The sequence below is a fragment of the Onychostruthus taczanowskii genome, unplaced genomic scaffold (genome assembly GCF_017590055.1).
Source record: "Onychostruthus taczanowskii isolate IOZ18803 unplaced genomic scaffold, ASM1759005v1 scaffold3, whole genome shotgun sequence".
Taxonomy (NCBI): Eukaryota; Metazoa; Chordata; class Aves; order Passeriformes; family Passeridae; genus Onychostruthus; species Onychostruthus taczanowskii.
Window position 1 is genome coordinate 11965286 of NW_024500349.1, and position 16167 is coordinate 11981452.

The 16167-nt window shown below is 40.1% G+C and overlaps 1 protein-coding gene across 1 annotated transcript in view; it reads right to left on the reverse strand.

Annotated features, from left to right (window-relative positions):
* The window catches only part of NRP1 (neuropilin 1), a 112921-nt gene that overhangs the window by 36542 nt on the left and 60212 nt on the right, over positions 1–16167 (reverse strand). The window contains 1 exon segment of the mRNA XM_041408384.1: positions 14865–15031. Within this exon segment, the coding sequence (XP_041264318.1) occupies positions 14865–15031 (167 nt within the window).

Genomic DNA, 16167 nt, shown 5'->3' on the forward strand with positions numbered 1-16167 from the left:
CTTGAAAACTGGAACTATGTCAACAGTAGTCTTCTCCTGGAGTGCCTGGAGTCTGACAGCTCGAGTGCTCAGCACAGCTTTAAAGCCCTTGCAAAAGCAGACCCCAGACCTGCTGCGTGCCAGGGGCTGTTTGCTCTCAGGCTGATAAAGGAAAGAAGAATAACATTTCTCCACCGGTGTTTTGTGAGAAAGAAGCAGTGCAAACAAGAAAGGTGAGATTAAACAACAGAGAGGCAGAAGGGTCTCTTGGAATTTTTAGTACTAACCCTGTGTCAGTGAAAAAGTCCAGGAGAGAGGTAGGGCTTAAGGCATTTACTTCCCTTTGACAGTTCTCTGCAGTGGCCTCCGGAGGGGAGCTGCCCCTCTCCAGGTGCATGCAAACAGAATTGCAACTGTGCAGTCCTCTGTGGTGCCTAAGTATGTTTGCAAATTAAGCTCTAAATGTAGCAATCTTCTCTAAGAAAGGCGATAGAAATGAATTATGTAGAAAACTACCTCGGAAACTGCACGACACATTTTAATGGGCTGTTAAGCTCCCCCTCATTAATCACTTTGTGATGCATTTTGTTTTTGTTCCATTGGGTTTTGAAAGTTTGCTTTTTATAAAATGCAAAAAGTTGTCCATAAAACACAGATTCTAAAAGTCATTGGGACTGTTCAGAATTGAAGTTCAACTATATCAATTGCTAGTAACAACTGGAACCTGAAGGTACCCAAGTGTAACTGTGGTAAGGCACAGGTCTTCTCTATTTTTCCCAGAGGAATCAATGCAGAAGGTAATAGCTCTGGAACAGCTGTGTCACCAGACAGGAAGTCTTTTGCATCTTGAAGGCTTATGTCTAGAGAGTCCACCTCCTGTAAAAGTTCCAGTCAACAGAGTATGTTCTCTCCAAAGAAGCCTCCAAGTGTTAATGTGACCAGAGGTAACCCATTTTTCTCAGATGCAGGCTACTCCAGCTATGATTGTAATATAAGTCTTTAATAACTAGCTTTTTGCTTTGGCCTTCTTGTCCTTTTTGTTTCAAGAACTTATGTTTCATGTTAGAGTGCCTGTGAAGAGATGTGGTGTTGAAATACAGTACTTTTGAAGATGAACATCAAATGCATTTCCCTGCAATTATTTGACATTTAACGTTCTGCACATATGATAAACAAACATCTGGTATTTATTTTAGAAAATGCAAGCGATTTTGTAAGTTATTGCAAGCCTTATGGCTGTGATCTGAGATAGGCAGCTGTCTACAAACCTGAAATCTTCACATTTCATTTCCATGACCAGACTTTCAGCTTTGACTAACAGCAGCATGTTTCAAGTTCTTTTTTTTTTTTTTCAAATTTTCACTTTCATTCAGCTTAAGAAGCATATCTCTCTTAGAAAATGATGCCTAAGGCCTTATCCAAAAACACAGCCTTTGATAGTTGCCTGTGCTGCAATGTGAACATCTTTATTTGAAAGTGCAAAGTCTGGGAGCAGACTTGCCTATAGGAATGGGCCCTTACCTTACAAAAAATGAGGAGCACTTTAAGTGTGTATTTTTTTTTCCCAGGAGAGAAATGTTCATGATTTTTTTTCAAAAAAGACTCATGTGTTCCTATTTCTAAAATCAATTTATTTCCTACAGAAGCATATTGCAAGGGCACTAGCTGTTTCTACATATGAATTACTTCCTCTCTATTTTACAATATCTCCTAGCATCCAGGAGAAATATTCTTATTGCTGTATCACTGCTTCCAAAAGTGCAGGTGGGCGACACATTTTTAAGACAAACATATGCAAGGGCTGGCATATGCATTTTACTTGACACCAGTTAAGGAGAAGGAAAAAAATAATATTTAGCTCTGCACAATGCATCACGTAGCAAATCTGAGCAAACTGCTGGATAAAGAATGACACACAATATACACAGCTTGAATTAATCTTGCTTCTTCCTGTCCTCATCCATAACTAAGTTGTAGTATGGAAGACCTTATCTTCAGAATGAAAATCTGCCTTGTTAAATAAAATACAGTAATTGAGGGAGCTGTAGCAAGGGAGCAGTTCTGCCAGCTTTTAACACTCCTACTGTAGGTCTGCTCAACAGCCTGAGAAAATAAAGTACTGAGTGCTGGAGTTTGATTAACAACAGGAAGCTTTTTGTTGTGGGCATCTCTTGTGGCTTGAAAAGCTGTACAATCCATCACTTGACACAACATACCAAAGCAAATATTTTTAGAGAACCGTGTCATTTCCCTAGATAGCATACAGTGCTCTGAGTCAGATTAACTGTTGTGACGCTTCACTGTTCTGTCAAATATTTAATTAAGCAAGAGTTGATCTACTTTCTTAACACTGCTGTTGATTTGGCCAATCATGCTTTCTCATGAGGTATATACAACTATGACTTAATTCCAATAATTTCTTAGATTGTAATGCTAAGTAGAAATGGGACAGGTTCCAGTAGAAATTCTGAAAATAGTCTAATTAATTTGGTTGGAAAATTACTTCCAAAAGTCTTCATTCTTGACATGAGTAGTCATTACAAGAGCACAACTCCTTGATTAATGACAGGTTGTAAATATTCATCCTGGATTAAAGTGAAAATAGTAAATCCTGTAAACTACCTCAAATCTTTGTGTAAAACTCTCAGTAATACTTGCGGCAGCTCCATAAAGGTGGGGAGAAAAAATTGCTCTTATTAAGATCTCTCCTGAAGAGACTGAAGTCTTTCTCACTGACCTTGACAGCAACATCCTGAAAGCCCCAAAAGGGAAAGCAGTGACTTGGCAAACAAGAGTTGTGCCTAACAACTGTCCCCAGTCAGCTTGTTTTACTGAACTGATGCTTATGTGACTTGGCAAAATGGGGAAGCATGCAAAAAGAGATTAGAAAGCATTCAGCCAAAGACATAGGAATTCTTGGCAGCAAAAGGGAAATGAACCTTTCTTTAGCAGCTGAAATATATATTTCTCACAATCTTCACCTTCTGATCAAATCCCTTTCTGCAGAAGAAAGACACATAAGTGTAAAGATTCCCCCCACCTGAAAACAAAGAGTAGAGTCAAAAGATGCTACAAAGTTGAGCTACTGATGCTGTGGTCACAGAATTGAGTACAGCAACTTTTCTCAGAAGCAGATCAGCCAGTTTCTGTAGGAGAAAATTTAGAAAGTATGACTGATAAACATAAGAGAACCTCAGTCATCCTTATGAGGCTGCCTCAAGAGGGAAAAGATGCAAAAAGCCTAAGAAAAATGAAATCCAGAAACATAAAGGAAAAAAAGAAAATAAAAGAATAAAAGAAAAAGCTTCTGTGTCTCTGACAGAGAAAAGATAATGCTTGTGTGGGCTGTGTTGCATCTGGATTCATGGCACATTCTCCCACTCTTATGTTAATTTTTTTTTTTGCATAAATCAGAAGCAACTAATTAAAAAAGAAATATTTAATTCTGACATGTTCTTTGAACTGGTGTTCCATCTGGTTCTGTTTGAATAGTAAAATCTGCTGTAGTCATAAAAATTGGCAAGCAGCACTCTGGTAAAGAGAAACAAAAGAGACTCAGTACGGCAGGTTAATACACTAGCATTTTAACTGGAGACATTTCCAGAATTCAGCAAACCAAATCGTTCCAGTATGGAAACCATAAAGATCAAATGGGAAAGAGAAGAGCTGCGAGGGGCCGGGAGCGGCGCTGCCAGCGGCACCGGAGTGCAGTGTGCCAGTGGGGCCGGGGCACAGTGTGCCAGTGGGGCTGGGCACAGTGTGCCGGTGGGGATGGGCACAGTGTGCCAGAGGGGATGGGCACAGTGTGCCACAGGGGCTGGGCACAGTGTGCCAGTGGGGCCAGGGCACAGTGTGCCAGTGGGGCCGGGACACAGTGTGCCAGAGGGGATGGGCACAGTGTGCCAGTGGGGATGGGCACAGTGTGCCAGAGGGGATGGGCACAGTGTGCCAGTGGGGCCAGGGCACAGTGTGCCAGAGGGGATGGGCACTGTGTGCCACAGGGGCTGGGCACAGTATCCCAGAAGGACTGGGCACAGTGTGCCATAGGGGCTGGGCACAGTATCCCAGCGGGGCCGGGGAGCCGGCAGGGAAGGGCTCGCAGCGCGGGCAGTCCCGCAGAGCCGCGGCTGAAACACACCCGGGGCGCAGGGAGGGACACGGAGCCATCCCCCGCCACTCATCGGCGAGCTCCGGCTCACGCATTCATGTGCGGCTTTGATGCAGCGCCATTCAGAACACTCAGAAAATACCTTTTTCCTAATTTATTTTTCTTACTTGAACACTATTTAAAACCTGAGCGCCAAGATACAATAAACTCTGATAACAAAGGGAGGAAAATGTAATCGTATTGGGTTTTCTATAGACTCTGGGATCTAAGCAATCAGCATCTTATGCCATTCAAATCCTCTCTGTAGCAATGGAGAGAAAGGCTGATTAACTCCCAGTGCTTTAGAAAAAGATTGTTTTACATCTTGCAGGAACATATCTTGCTGTGAAATATTACTTCTTTAAAATGAAAACCTTTGCTTCAGCACTACATTAACTTGCAAATGGATAACCTAAGACATGTACAATGACTTGGTCAAAAAAAAAGGAGGAATGTGAATGGCCCCTTTCTCCAGCTAAGATACTTAGGAACCCTTGCTGAGCAATAAATGAGTCAGGAACGTAATACTTTTAATTAACGTTTTCTGAATACTTATTTGTAATTTACATTTAATTTTAAACCTGAGCTTAATCCTCTGATCTGGAATGAAGACAACTATTTAGTGCGGTTTGAATGTGACCTTCCCTGGTTTGTGTTAGAAACTATAGAAAAGGGAAACTCTATAGCAATACTTGCAGAACCACTCTTTTCTGAGAGAAGGACATAATTGTAGGACTTTCTTTCCCCTAAGTGTACTGAGCAACTAATGCACAAATGGGAAACAAGTAATCCAAAGCTTCTCATTCAGCCTTCTTCACATGGGAATAACCACACTTTGGGCAGAAAAAAATTGAATTTTGCCTATTAAGTTCTTTTTTTTTTTTTCTGCCAGCTGCGGTCCTGTCAAAATCAGGGGGTACTGGCAGAAGGGCTTGATTTATAATTGTGGTATTTTGAGTACAAGTACAATACTACATGTGTAAACACACAGTAATAACTTCTCCTTCCTGTTTCACAGCATACCTATGCTAATGGTAGGAAGCTGCTAAGGTACGATATGTTGTGCAAAATTAAACCTCTTCTGTCTCAGACAGAACACCTTGATGGCATAGATAGATCTGACTGTGCAATCACTGTGTTCACCATCAGTTCCACCAAAATAACTGGAATTTACTATACTCAGATATTTTTGAGAGTTCAGGCTTTGGGTTTTCTGTAAAAAATCATAGCAAAATGAGGAAAAAGTGTCAGTGTCTGTGATATAATACTTTTTAAGCCTAATTTCACTGGAATAGGTGTACAACCTGTCTCACATAGAAATACATGTATTTTCTTTTGATCTTTTGAAAAATCAGCACAGTCTCTTTAAATCAGTCATTCATCCACAGGAGTCTGCATTCATTTATTCTCTGTTAAATGGAACTGTCAGTTTTGTTGCATCAAAATTCGATTTTCTGTTTCATACACATTGTATATGATGATTTTAATTTACTGCTGGGTCACCAAGCAAGTCACTGCTTTTTTACAATATGAGTTTCTGCTACCTTCTAGAAAAATGTCAGGTAGCTACAGTTAGACAGTGTGGTGAGGGTGCTGTAAATGTATGGTGAAAAATGAGAGACAGACTGCACATGCAAAGATTATTTCACTTTTTCTGGTATGTTCCTCACAGCTCTGAGGAAACGTACACATGTAGATTAAATACTTCTGAGGCTGTGGCTTGGAAAACCCACTGCTGAGAGTGGTGCTCTTGTCCTGTGCCAGAGGAGGAAGCGGGACAGCAGAAGGGGTGCACAGGTCACTCACTACCAAGAAAACTTCCCCCAGGTGCTAAAGCAAACCTGGGACACTGGCTGCCCCCAGCCCCGTCCTTCCCTCAGCAGAGCATGCTCAAAAATTAGGCAGGATGATTTTATTTACAAGGTTTCTTTGGCCAGATAATGGTGCCTGGTTTTTGTATCCCCACTCTACCTATCTGAAAGTTGCTCTATCTGCAGTTATGTAAAGAGAGAAGCTATTGATTTTTAAGTGCTGTGGCTTTTAAAAATAAACACAGGATGTATTTTCTTAGTTAAGCATATCATGAAAGGGGGGAACCCTCCTATGGACAGCTAATTTTTAAGGCCTGGTAAGAACATTTAAAAATTACTCTGTGCTATGTTAACCCTTCAGTCCATTGCCTGAAGTTAATAGTATTTGCATTGGAGAAGAACCTGCTCTTGTGTCTATTATGGCTGAAAGAAATAGTCTCTTTAGTACAATAATCTGTAACCTAAATACAACCAGTTAAAACATATCCTGGTCCAACATGTGATGGGACAGATTGATCTTTTCATCATCTTCAAGATGATCAACACCAGAAATGAGTTTAGCCTGAAGTGTTCAACACAGAATGCTGCAATGAAGAGAAAGACCAGACTACACAGGTACAGCTGGTTGGTGAAGTTATGTATAAACAGTACTTCCCTGGTGAGAAGCCAGTTGTGCCTGAAAACAGAGGAACTGAATCTCAGCTTAATGTTTGGTAAACTGTATTTTCTCTGCTAGCAGCTTTTGTTTACCAGTCAGCTTTGGAGGTTATTCTGACGCCTTTTAAAAGACTTTTTTTGAAACCTTAAATGAAAACATTAGAGGCAAAGACAAAATGAAATTAAGTGTTTCCTTTTTGAAAGATACTTTTATTTTTTCTTTTTTTCTGCGGGGGCAAGAAGACAAATTGCTTTCTGAAGGGCAGGTATTTACCACTTGGAAGAAATCTCATTTATCCTTCCACTCTACCCATTTTGCTACTGCTGTGAAAATGTCACCTAATGGGCAGAACAGAATTGAACTGGGACAGAAAAGCAGGATGACACAAGGACAGGAGAGGCAAATAATAGCTCAGCAACAGAAAATGTGGAGCCTGGATGCTGGGATGGGGAAGGGCCCATAGGACTCATCAACTCTACAGCTTCATACTACTGTGCAGGTGTGGAAAGAGTGAATAAAAATGCATAATCGTCTCTGCAAAGCACTCAGCAGCACACCTCTCATCTCCAGCCCGGGGTCAGCCCCACGAGAACAGAGACCTTTAGCTCAGTAATAACTCTGCTTATTAGAACACACCTCAGCTGTGCGTTCCTAGCCGAGGCTCTGTTTCTAGCCACTGCCCCCAGCCACTTAACTTCTAGCCCTGAGCTTTACCTCACCCTAGTCTGACACCTGCCTAGTCTCATAGATTAATTTATTTCTGCCAGACTCAGAAAAATCTCCCTCTGAGATACCTTCCTTCACATCTGCACAGGGTCCTGGCTGTGGTGTTGCTTAAGATGTGTTTTTGTTACTGGGTGGGCAAAGCTGCCTCAGCCCCCACAGGGTCTGCAAACTGTCTGGGAGAGAGCTCCCTTACCCAGCAGAACGGGACAAACAACTGATTTCTTAGCGTGATGGCAGCTTAAAACCCAGCAAAATATAACAAATATTTTGAGTCAAGTCAAACATCTAACCTGGTGAATGGGAAAAATAAAAACAAAAACAAAAGAGAGAGAGAAGAACCACTTTGTACAGAATAAGTGGATTTAATTTCTGTGAAATAAAGAAAAACAAGATGTGATGTAAAAAAACCTAAAAATGAAATGAAACAAGCCAGTGGTGGTTAGTTTAAAACTAGTTTTAGTTTAGAATTAAAGATTTTAATTTCTTTGCCTCCTGGAACCAACTAGTGAAAGTGAGATAAATTTACAAAATTATTTTAGTAGTTGCTGAATCAGTGCTTTGGTTGGACAAGTTTTTAATTTGCTATCTCAGCTCTAAAGGGCCATCTGTCTTGCAGCCATTGAGGGGATGTAGGGCTGGACTGGGGAGTAGATGCACAGGTAATTACAGAGCTACATACAAACTGCTCAGATCTCTGCACAGTGGATCCCCTGAAAAAACTGAAACTATTATAATGATTAGGCTGGCAGTGGGGGCTTGGAGGGGCTCTGCCTCTGCTGCTTCTCCATATGTTGCACTCAGGATTGCTTGAAGCCACACAGGACTCCCCTCTGTATTAGGCCTGATGTTGAAACATTTCAGAGGGAGGTAGAGAGGATTTTCTTCTAAACTGCATTCTGCACCTGCACTTCCAGAGCAATAAGGCTGCCAATGGTTTTGCACAGTTCTCTGAGCATCTCTTCAGCCTCCCCAGAGTGATAAATCTATGGCTGGGAACTTTCTGGTACTAAAATAGCTCTTAAAGCACTTTGAATAATCAAAAAACCTTCATACTTTGTAGGGCCCTTTTATTTCTCCCTCTCCCTCTAGTTTAATTTCAGTACTTGCCTTTGTGAAACTCTACCATTTATTCCCATGTCACAGTAAATAAAGGTATGAATGTATCCTGCTGGGTCAATTAACCCCGGTTCTGTGCTGTGTCACAGTCTGTGCTGGCTGTGATTTCCAGAAAGGAATATTCTTTTGTCATTCTTTGCCCATGTGCAAAGCATGTTAAGACCACTAAGATAACTGTAACACTTTTCTACACAAAGATAACTCTGCTTTTTGTGATTTCTGGAGTGCAGTTATGAACTGTAAAATGGCATGAACTAAATTCATGACTTGTAATCTAAAGTGGTAGAGAAGACAAAGGACTGACAGTTTTTGAGCTTTAATGTCAGTGTGCTCCCTAATGATGGGCAAGCCCCACCACAAAGCCTTGAACTCCATCTCTTAGGCTGTCCTTCAAAGGCCAGGAAAACTGGGAGGATGAGACTTCCCAGTTTTCGTGCTATTCTATACAGTAATATGCTTCACTTCAGTACCAAACTCCAAAAAAACCCAGAAATAATAATAAAAATAACAGGCACTGTTGACTAGCACATCCATGACTTTTTATGTGAAGTATTAAGATAAGCTTGCTGGGCAAAGTCAGCCTAAACATCTGCCTGATGTAAGAATAAACCTGTAAATGAAATGAATGTGCTGTGCAATAGCAAATATAAATACTGACTATGTTTTTAAGTGAATACCTGATAAGGAAATCAGCTATGACACAGATGAAAGGTCAAGACACCAAATGATGAACTGCAATTATTTTCAGAAATGATATGGAAATAAATCAGTATTAATCTATATACCAGTTCACATCAGTGATGTATGCTCCTGGGTTACGCTTACATAGGAGCAAATAATGAAGAATGTAGGTTAAAAACTAAAGGAATGAAGACAAATGTGGAAGGCAAATTCCATCTCAGAGCTCCCTCTCAATTCTGGTGAAGTAGTGTATACAGAGAAATGCTTTAAATCAATGGGAGTATATTTTCCTTGCACAGCAGAGTTAGTGTTAAATAAACAACTGATATTTCAATCAGTGAAGGAAAGGGGGATCTCCCAGGTTGTTTTTTGAGGAGACCTATTGTTACCTCTCTGGCCTTTCTCCAGACTCCTGGATGCTGAAAGATGCAGAGGGAGAATTTTGCACCAGATCAGCTGACACTCCTAGGCCTGGCTGGTCTAGAGGTCTCGAATTACTGCAGGGGGTGTAGGTGCCAAAGGGATGGGCAGGCAGTGAGAGAGGGACTGGCAGGCAGAGGCCAGAGGGAGCCTGGTGCTCCCTGTGACAGCCCCTGAGTCTGGAGGTTCACATGTGGTATCAGGTCTGTGGCCTGCTGAAAAACCCAGCAGTATAAATTTGGGCTGGTTTGGCTGGATTTATGTCATATTAGCCAGAACACACAATAAGGAGTTCATCTTACTGTAAGACCCTATGACAGCTGCAGAATGACAGATAATGCTCAATCCAGAGCATACTGTCTACTTATGTTAACCCCCTGTTAATGTTTTTGAACAAATTTGAACAGGCAGAGTGTGTTTATACCATACTAGTGCTTTTTGGTTTGTGGCTGCAAAGTTTTGATCTGATACCAGGATTCTTAAAGCTGTATTTATGGTTTTCTCCTACCCCAGACATAATGTGAACTGAACATCTCATGTTATTAACAAACACATTTTGGTCTCTGGGCAAGCTAGAGGTCTCACTCACAGGATGAGAGAAAAATTGTGCCACCCAGAAACTGTCATCCAGCTTGGTGGGAGCACAAACATTTGTGTTATATGCATTTGAAGAAACATTTTGATAGAAAACATACAGATCCTGCAGTAAAAGTACCCAGAAGGTGTTGCTCCTTGTGGGTTTGAAAACCCACCCCATGATGAGGATTGATGGCAGCTGAGGTTCCCAGTGACCCTGGTAATAGGCAATCAGTCTCCCCCCAAAGCCACACACGTGGGTTTCAAGTGTCCCTGTGGGGGCTCCTCTGGAACTCCCCCTGCTCCTGCCCTGGGGCTGCTGGCCACAACCCAGGGGCATCCCTGAGCCAGAAGGGCTTGCCATGCACAATGGCCCGTGGCTCCTACTCAAAAGACTAAGAAATAAGATGCAAAAAGACCCTTAAGTATAAAGATTTTGCATGTTATTTTTTCAGGTAAGTGTAAATGTAACTGCTTTCTTAAATGTGAACATTAAATCTACTCTGTAAAAACACAATTACTGCTGCCATGGCAGGCATCAGTTGTCCCTTTTGAAGGAACGCCTTGAAAATGCAATCATAAAATCCTTGTGCATTATGGATTTCATTAACATTGTACTCCCCTAGGATTCCCAATTGCACAATAACAGGAGTTCTTTAAATTTTAAATACCACAGACAGGAACAATTTCACTAAAACCAGATGTGAAACCCTTGCATGGACCTTCTTACTGGTTCTAAGTACTGAAACTGGCTGGTAATTGATACCTATTAACATGTTTGTTGTTCAGATTACAGAAATGGAAACACTATACTATTTTTCCTGTGAAAGGATACGTTAATGAGGGACAATGACTTACATTGCAATGGCAGTTCCCTGCTCTTGATTAAATTAAAGGTCTGGCTTTATTTTTTATCTTAAATTATTCTGTTTCAAACTGAAGGGCAGTCAAGTGTGTGAAACATAAGTGCAATAAACAAGTAGGCTGGGCTTAAGGTTGAGATGCTAATAACATCCCATATAACAATAAACTACCTTCACAAATATTTTTGGCAGCCCTTGTTCCCTCATGCATGTCTTTATTCCATTCATATTGGAAAATTCACAGACTTATTAATGTGTTTTTAAAGAAGAAATTCAATCTAGAGCGACTCTGTTTCTGATTAAGGAATCACTCCAAAGCTCATGTTAGTTGAGCAATTTTCAAAGTGTGTTTGAGGGTAAAAATAAAATGGATAAAGTGGTGTGCAGACTTGCAGTGTGACTGTACTATGGTTATTTTGAATCTAAGCTTTGAAATTGACTTTCAAACAATTAAGGAAAGGAGGGGAAAGTCAACTCTCACTTAGCAGAGCCCTGTAAGCAGGTGGAACTCAGATGGACTCAGGAGTTCATACCTGTCAGCCACAAAGGAGCAATCTAGTTTTTCCACAAATGAATAGGATTCAGGTCCACAGATGGAACTCATGCAAATCCATTAGTAATAATGAGCCAACACTATTTTCCTAATTATTTTCATCAAAATATTCCAAAAGACTTCAACAGCTCAAAGGAGACAATAATATCTCATGCCCTCTAGACGTCCTCTATAGATACCAATCTCCTTTGGCTGATACTCAGATTTTCTGTTTCTTTTGTCTTAACAAAAACAATAACCTTGAAGAGAGGTAAAAGGAAGAGAAAGGAGAACTATAATATTTCCCCTATACAAAAAAAACCCCAACACACTGAGGAAATTAATATCTGGAGCTGAATTTTCAAGCTGTTCTGCCCATGTATGACTGTACACAGCTCATATAGATGACCTAGTTGCATATGCACATTAGCTCAAAGACAGATATCACTATTTTACCAGCTGCAGTGTTTGTGTAGGTATGGAAACCTGCAATTATGAAAAAATTAATGGTTGACTGATACACACAAAACTTCTGTCTCTCAGACAAGGGCATATAGGCAGAAATTTTCACTTTGAAAGTTCTAAGTTCAGCATTGCGGTATCTTTCAGCTTTGTTTTTTTTGCTGTTGAATATCTTCTAGAGTTCTGCACTGTGCAGCAAAAATCCATTTATGCTGCATTGCACAAAAGCAAATACTTCACATAAATGATTAGTTTACAATAGCATGCACAACAAAGCAGAACAAAGTGACCTCAGTCCTTCACATACAAGCGCCTTCTTCCTTTTTATAAAATATTACAATTTTTTTTCTATTGGTAATTTCAGAGTACTTTATCAGTTACATGTCCTTGGTTGTTTGTCTGTAAGCTCTTACGGAGATGAACATCTGTTCCCAGGGATATTTGTACAGAGGAAACATGGGACTTCAGTATTTTATCCAGACACAAATTCACAACATGCACTTACTGCCAGTGGCATCAAGACTGTAGAAGATGGAGGTTCATACGCACAAGGACCCTCTTATTGAGGTTTCTGGGGGTCTGAAGCCCTTAGCACTCATCACAAGATTGTCAATTAACAGGAAAGCATTTAGAACACAATTGGAAGTTTGAATTATCAACATCAGTGTAGGACTAAACCACAATAAGCATAATCAGAGGCAAATAAGAATTATCAGAGCCAAAGATGAGTTAAGGTGTACCTTATGAAAGGGGATGATATACTGAATCTCTGAACTGGCTCAGTTTCTTCTGCAGCACAGGTTGTGTTCTGCAGCATGTGTAAAGCATCTCTACTCAACACAGTGAACCTTCAAGCAAGAACTTGTAGGCTCCTTTCTGCCAACAGGACACAGCTGCAGCCTAATTGCTCTGTAATGAGATCGGCCTTGGGGGTGTTGGTCCCTCCACATGGGTCCCAGGCAGCAAATGAGATGTCCAACGGACTGCTCAGGGAAATGGTTCCTGCTGCTTTTTCCAGACCAGGAGCTGGGTGAAGAGGATGAGAGCTGCGGCATGAGCAGCAGAGCATGCAAATAACCACCAGGTTCTGGGTGGATGTGGTAGCTGAAGGCAGCAAAAAGCTGCTAGAAATTATGGTCAGGGGTTTTTTCAGGCCCTGAGCACCCTGGTTTATGGCAGGAAGAAAAGGAGGCTGAGAAATTAATGTGCAGGAGGCCTGAGGTACCCTGAGCTGTTTTAAGCATAAAACTTGGAGTAGTTTGAATTCTGCTGTGTCTGTTATTAAAGAAGTTTATGGTCAAAAGAAGTCCTTTGAAACTCTTTCTCAGAAAGATCTAGTTCTAAGTGAAAGGATTAAGACATATATATATAGGTAATATATAGGTATGTAGTTATCATAACGTAATAAAGTTAATAGACACACAGAACACATTAATGAGATTTGACTAACTCTCCTGTTTTGATTATCTGGTCATAAATGTGCAAGTGACAGCAGAAAAGAAGGAAACAAAGGAAAAGTGGCCGCACTGTGACCAGATGAAAGACGTGGAATTTGATTCTGATGCATTCCACCCTTTTTCCATGTGCATTCCATGGATTGCAAGTGGCAATGATTAATAACAAGCCTTGCACTTAGATAAGGTTGAGGAGATTTTAGTGTTTATTCCTAAATAATGAAAAAGGATCAACAGATTTTTTTTAAAATACTTTTTTTTTGCCTCTCTGAAGTCTGATTGGGTCCATTGTACTCGACTGCCAAGAGCTCAGGATGCATAGGGGCCCCCAAGCAGGACACCTGAGAGTCCCGTTGTGTGCCAGGGATCAGAAATGAAAGATTTCCCCCTCTTTCTTCCCTTTACTAACTACTACTCAACATGTTTTTAAGCTTTCTTGCAGACATCAAACCTCACAGGAAACATCAGTGTGAACACTTGTATGAAAGGCTAATAAGGCATTGTTTTCATATGTCAGTTAGTAATTTCCTATAGAAAATAACAGAAGTAGGAGGAATGTTTCAGATCTACGAACAAGTTTTCAATATTAGTAATTTAGATAGAATATGCTTAAGCTTTTGCCAACAGAAATATATCCTAAGTTTCAGGTAAGTAGTGTAAGTCAATTTAAATTTAAGATAATCAGTTTCTTCATATAATGATATTAATACTTGCCTGCTAGTGTAGTTTTTTTGTACATGGTAATTGATATGAATAGTCTAAACCTGTTCAGGAGTTATGTACCATTCAGCTATGGACCTGACACTATATAACAAACAACAAGTCCAAAGAGACTGACTGAACTCAAGGAGCTTCTTCATGGTAACAAATGTTTGCAGGATTTCTCCTGTGCTAACAGAGCAAAGCCAAGGCAGCCCATCTTGGTAATGAATGTTGTGTTTAAGGATGTGGAAGAATAGCCACCAGACAGAGACCAGTGAGCTCATTCTGTGAGCAACACACTCTAGAAGGGACATAGGTCTTCTGAGGTGAAATCTGAGTGCATGAAAACACCACATTGTATTAATGCTTAACTGTAATCAGCTAGAGACGTAGCACATGCTCAGTTTACTGGGACATTCCACTTTAAGTGCATGTTAAACTAATATTGACTTTTCCACTAAACCAAAATCTCTGTTATTTGTGCCCAGAAGACTGCAAAAACAATAGATGTGGGAAGCAGAAGAATTAATCTTCCTGACCTTTTCTTTTTCTATGCCCTTGGGAGTAAGTCTTTTTTTGTCTGTCTAATGGGGAGTATGAGCAATTCACTTGCAACGATTCTTAAATTATGTAGAAGTACTTCACTGCTTTATTTTTTTCCTTTCTTTTGCATTCTTCACATCCAATAAACTCCACAGAGTATTATTAATAACGTCTTTAAAATGTTATCTTTTTACCTGTATCCATTCTCTGATAGAATCTTCCCCTGGGGTCCATCCATTCTCAGGGTAATTTAGCCGGGACCTTTCTGAAGACCAGATAGCGCTGTACTGGGAGGAGACAGTGATTTGATCAGAGTGAATTTCTCCTGACTCCATGCCCAGTGGTTCCATGCACTGGAAATCTGAAGAAAAATAAATTACCATCATTATTATGGTCAGCTTTTTTATTTAGACTTTGAATAATAAGAACATTTACCTGCTTTGAATATGAATATCTAAATAATGTATTTTTATGTGACTTTGAATACTTTAGCAACTTTAAGTGAGGCAGTGTTGGGCTTGTGGTGTCATTCTTAATACTGCCATTTGAGTTGCCATGGCAATTCCTGCAATAATAATGCCATACAAATATTTTAGCCCAGTATTGTGGCCGTTTCAGTATAGGACAATAGAAGTGTCTATCCTAGGCTAGCACAGACACTTCTGTTGATTCATAATATAGAACAATGTATTTTCACCTCAAAATTATGCAAAAGCCCAGAAAAGACAACCTAGACAACTTTATGAAATAATTTGATTTTAAAACTATTTACTTCAGTACAAAAAATATAAAATGGTTTAAAAATATTATTAAAATTTGAATCATTCTCTTTGGATTCTAGACACTGGAATGAAATAGGTGAACAAAATTTGAATTCAGGCCACAAAATTATTGACCTAAGGAAATTACCAGCTCTTCTGTAATGTGGTCTATTGTAAATGAGTTGATCATCTCCATTCAATCTCTTTTTGTTTACACAAAAATTATCTAGCTAATTTAGAATCAATTGACTTCCTAATCACTACAGAGAGTTCAAAGGTTGGTAGGGCAGAGTGACTCAATTCTCCCAGTCTTTAAAAATAAAGGCTCCAACCCCCACTAAGGCAGGAGAAGGCATGAGCTTCAGGCAGATCCTCACACCCAGGTGCTCCTGGGCCTTCATGTCAGTACAAGGGCAAGAGAAAAAGCCCCATGGGCCTATGCTTCTGTTCAAGGACTTCCCACTATAAAATAGAATTAATTCCTTTATTAGAAGGAATTTAATTTATTAGAATTTAAGATTTATTAGAATTTAAGATAAATAACTCTGTGAAATGGAGTTGGATGTATGTTGGGGTTGTATATATGTTGCTCCTTTTTATTGCACCTTCTCTGGATCTGAAATTAAATGAGAGAATTCTCTTCTCTGTCTAAGTCTGCAGCATGTAAAATGCTTCCTCTTGTCATCCAAAAGGATTTTCATACACATCAGCCTCTGTTCTGCTGTCCTGTGTTTGA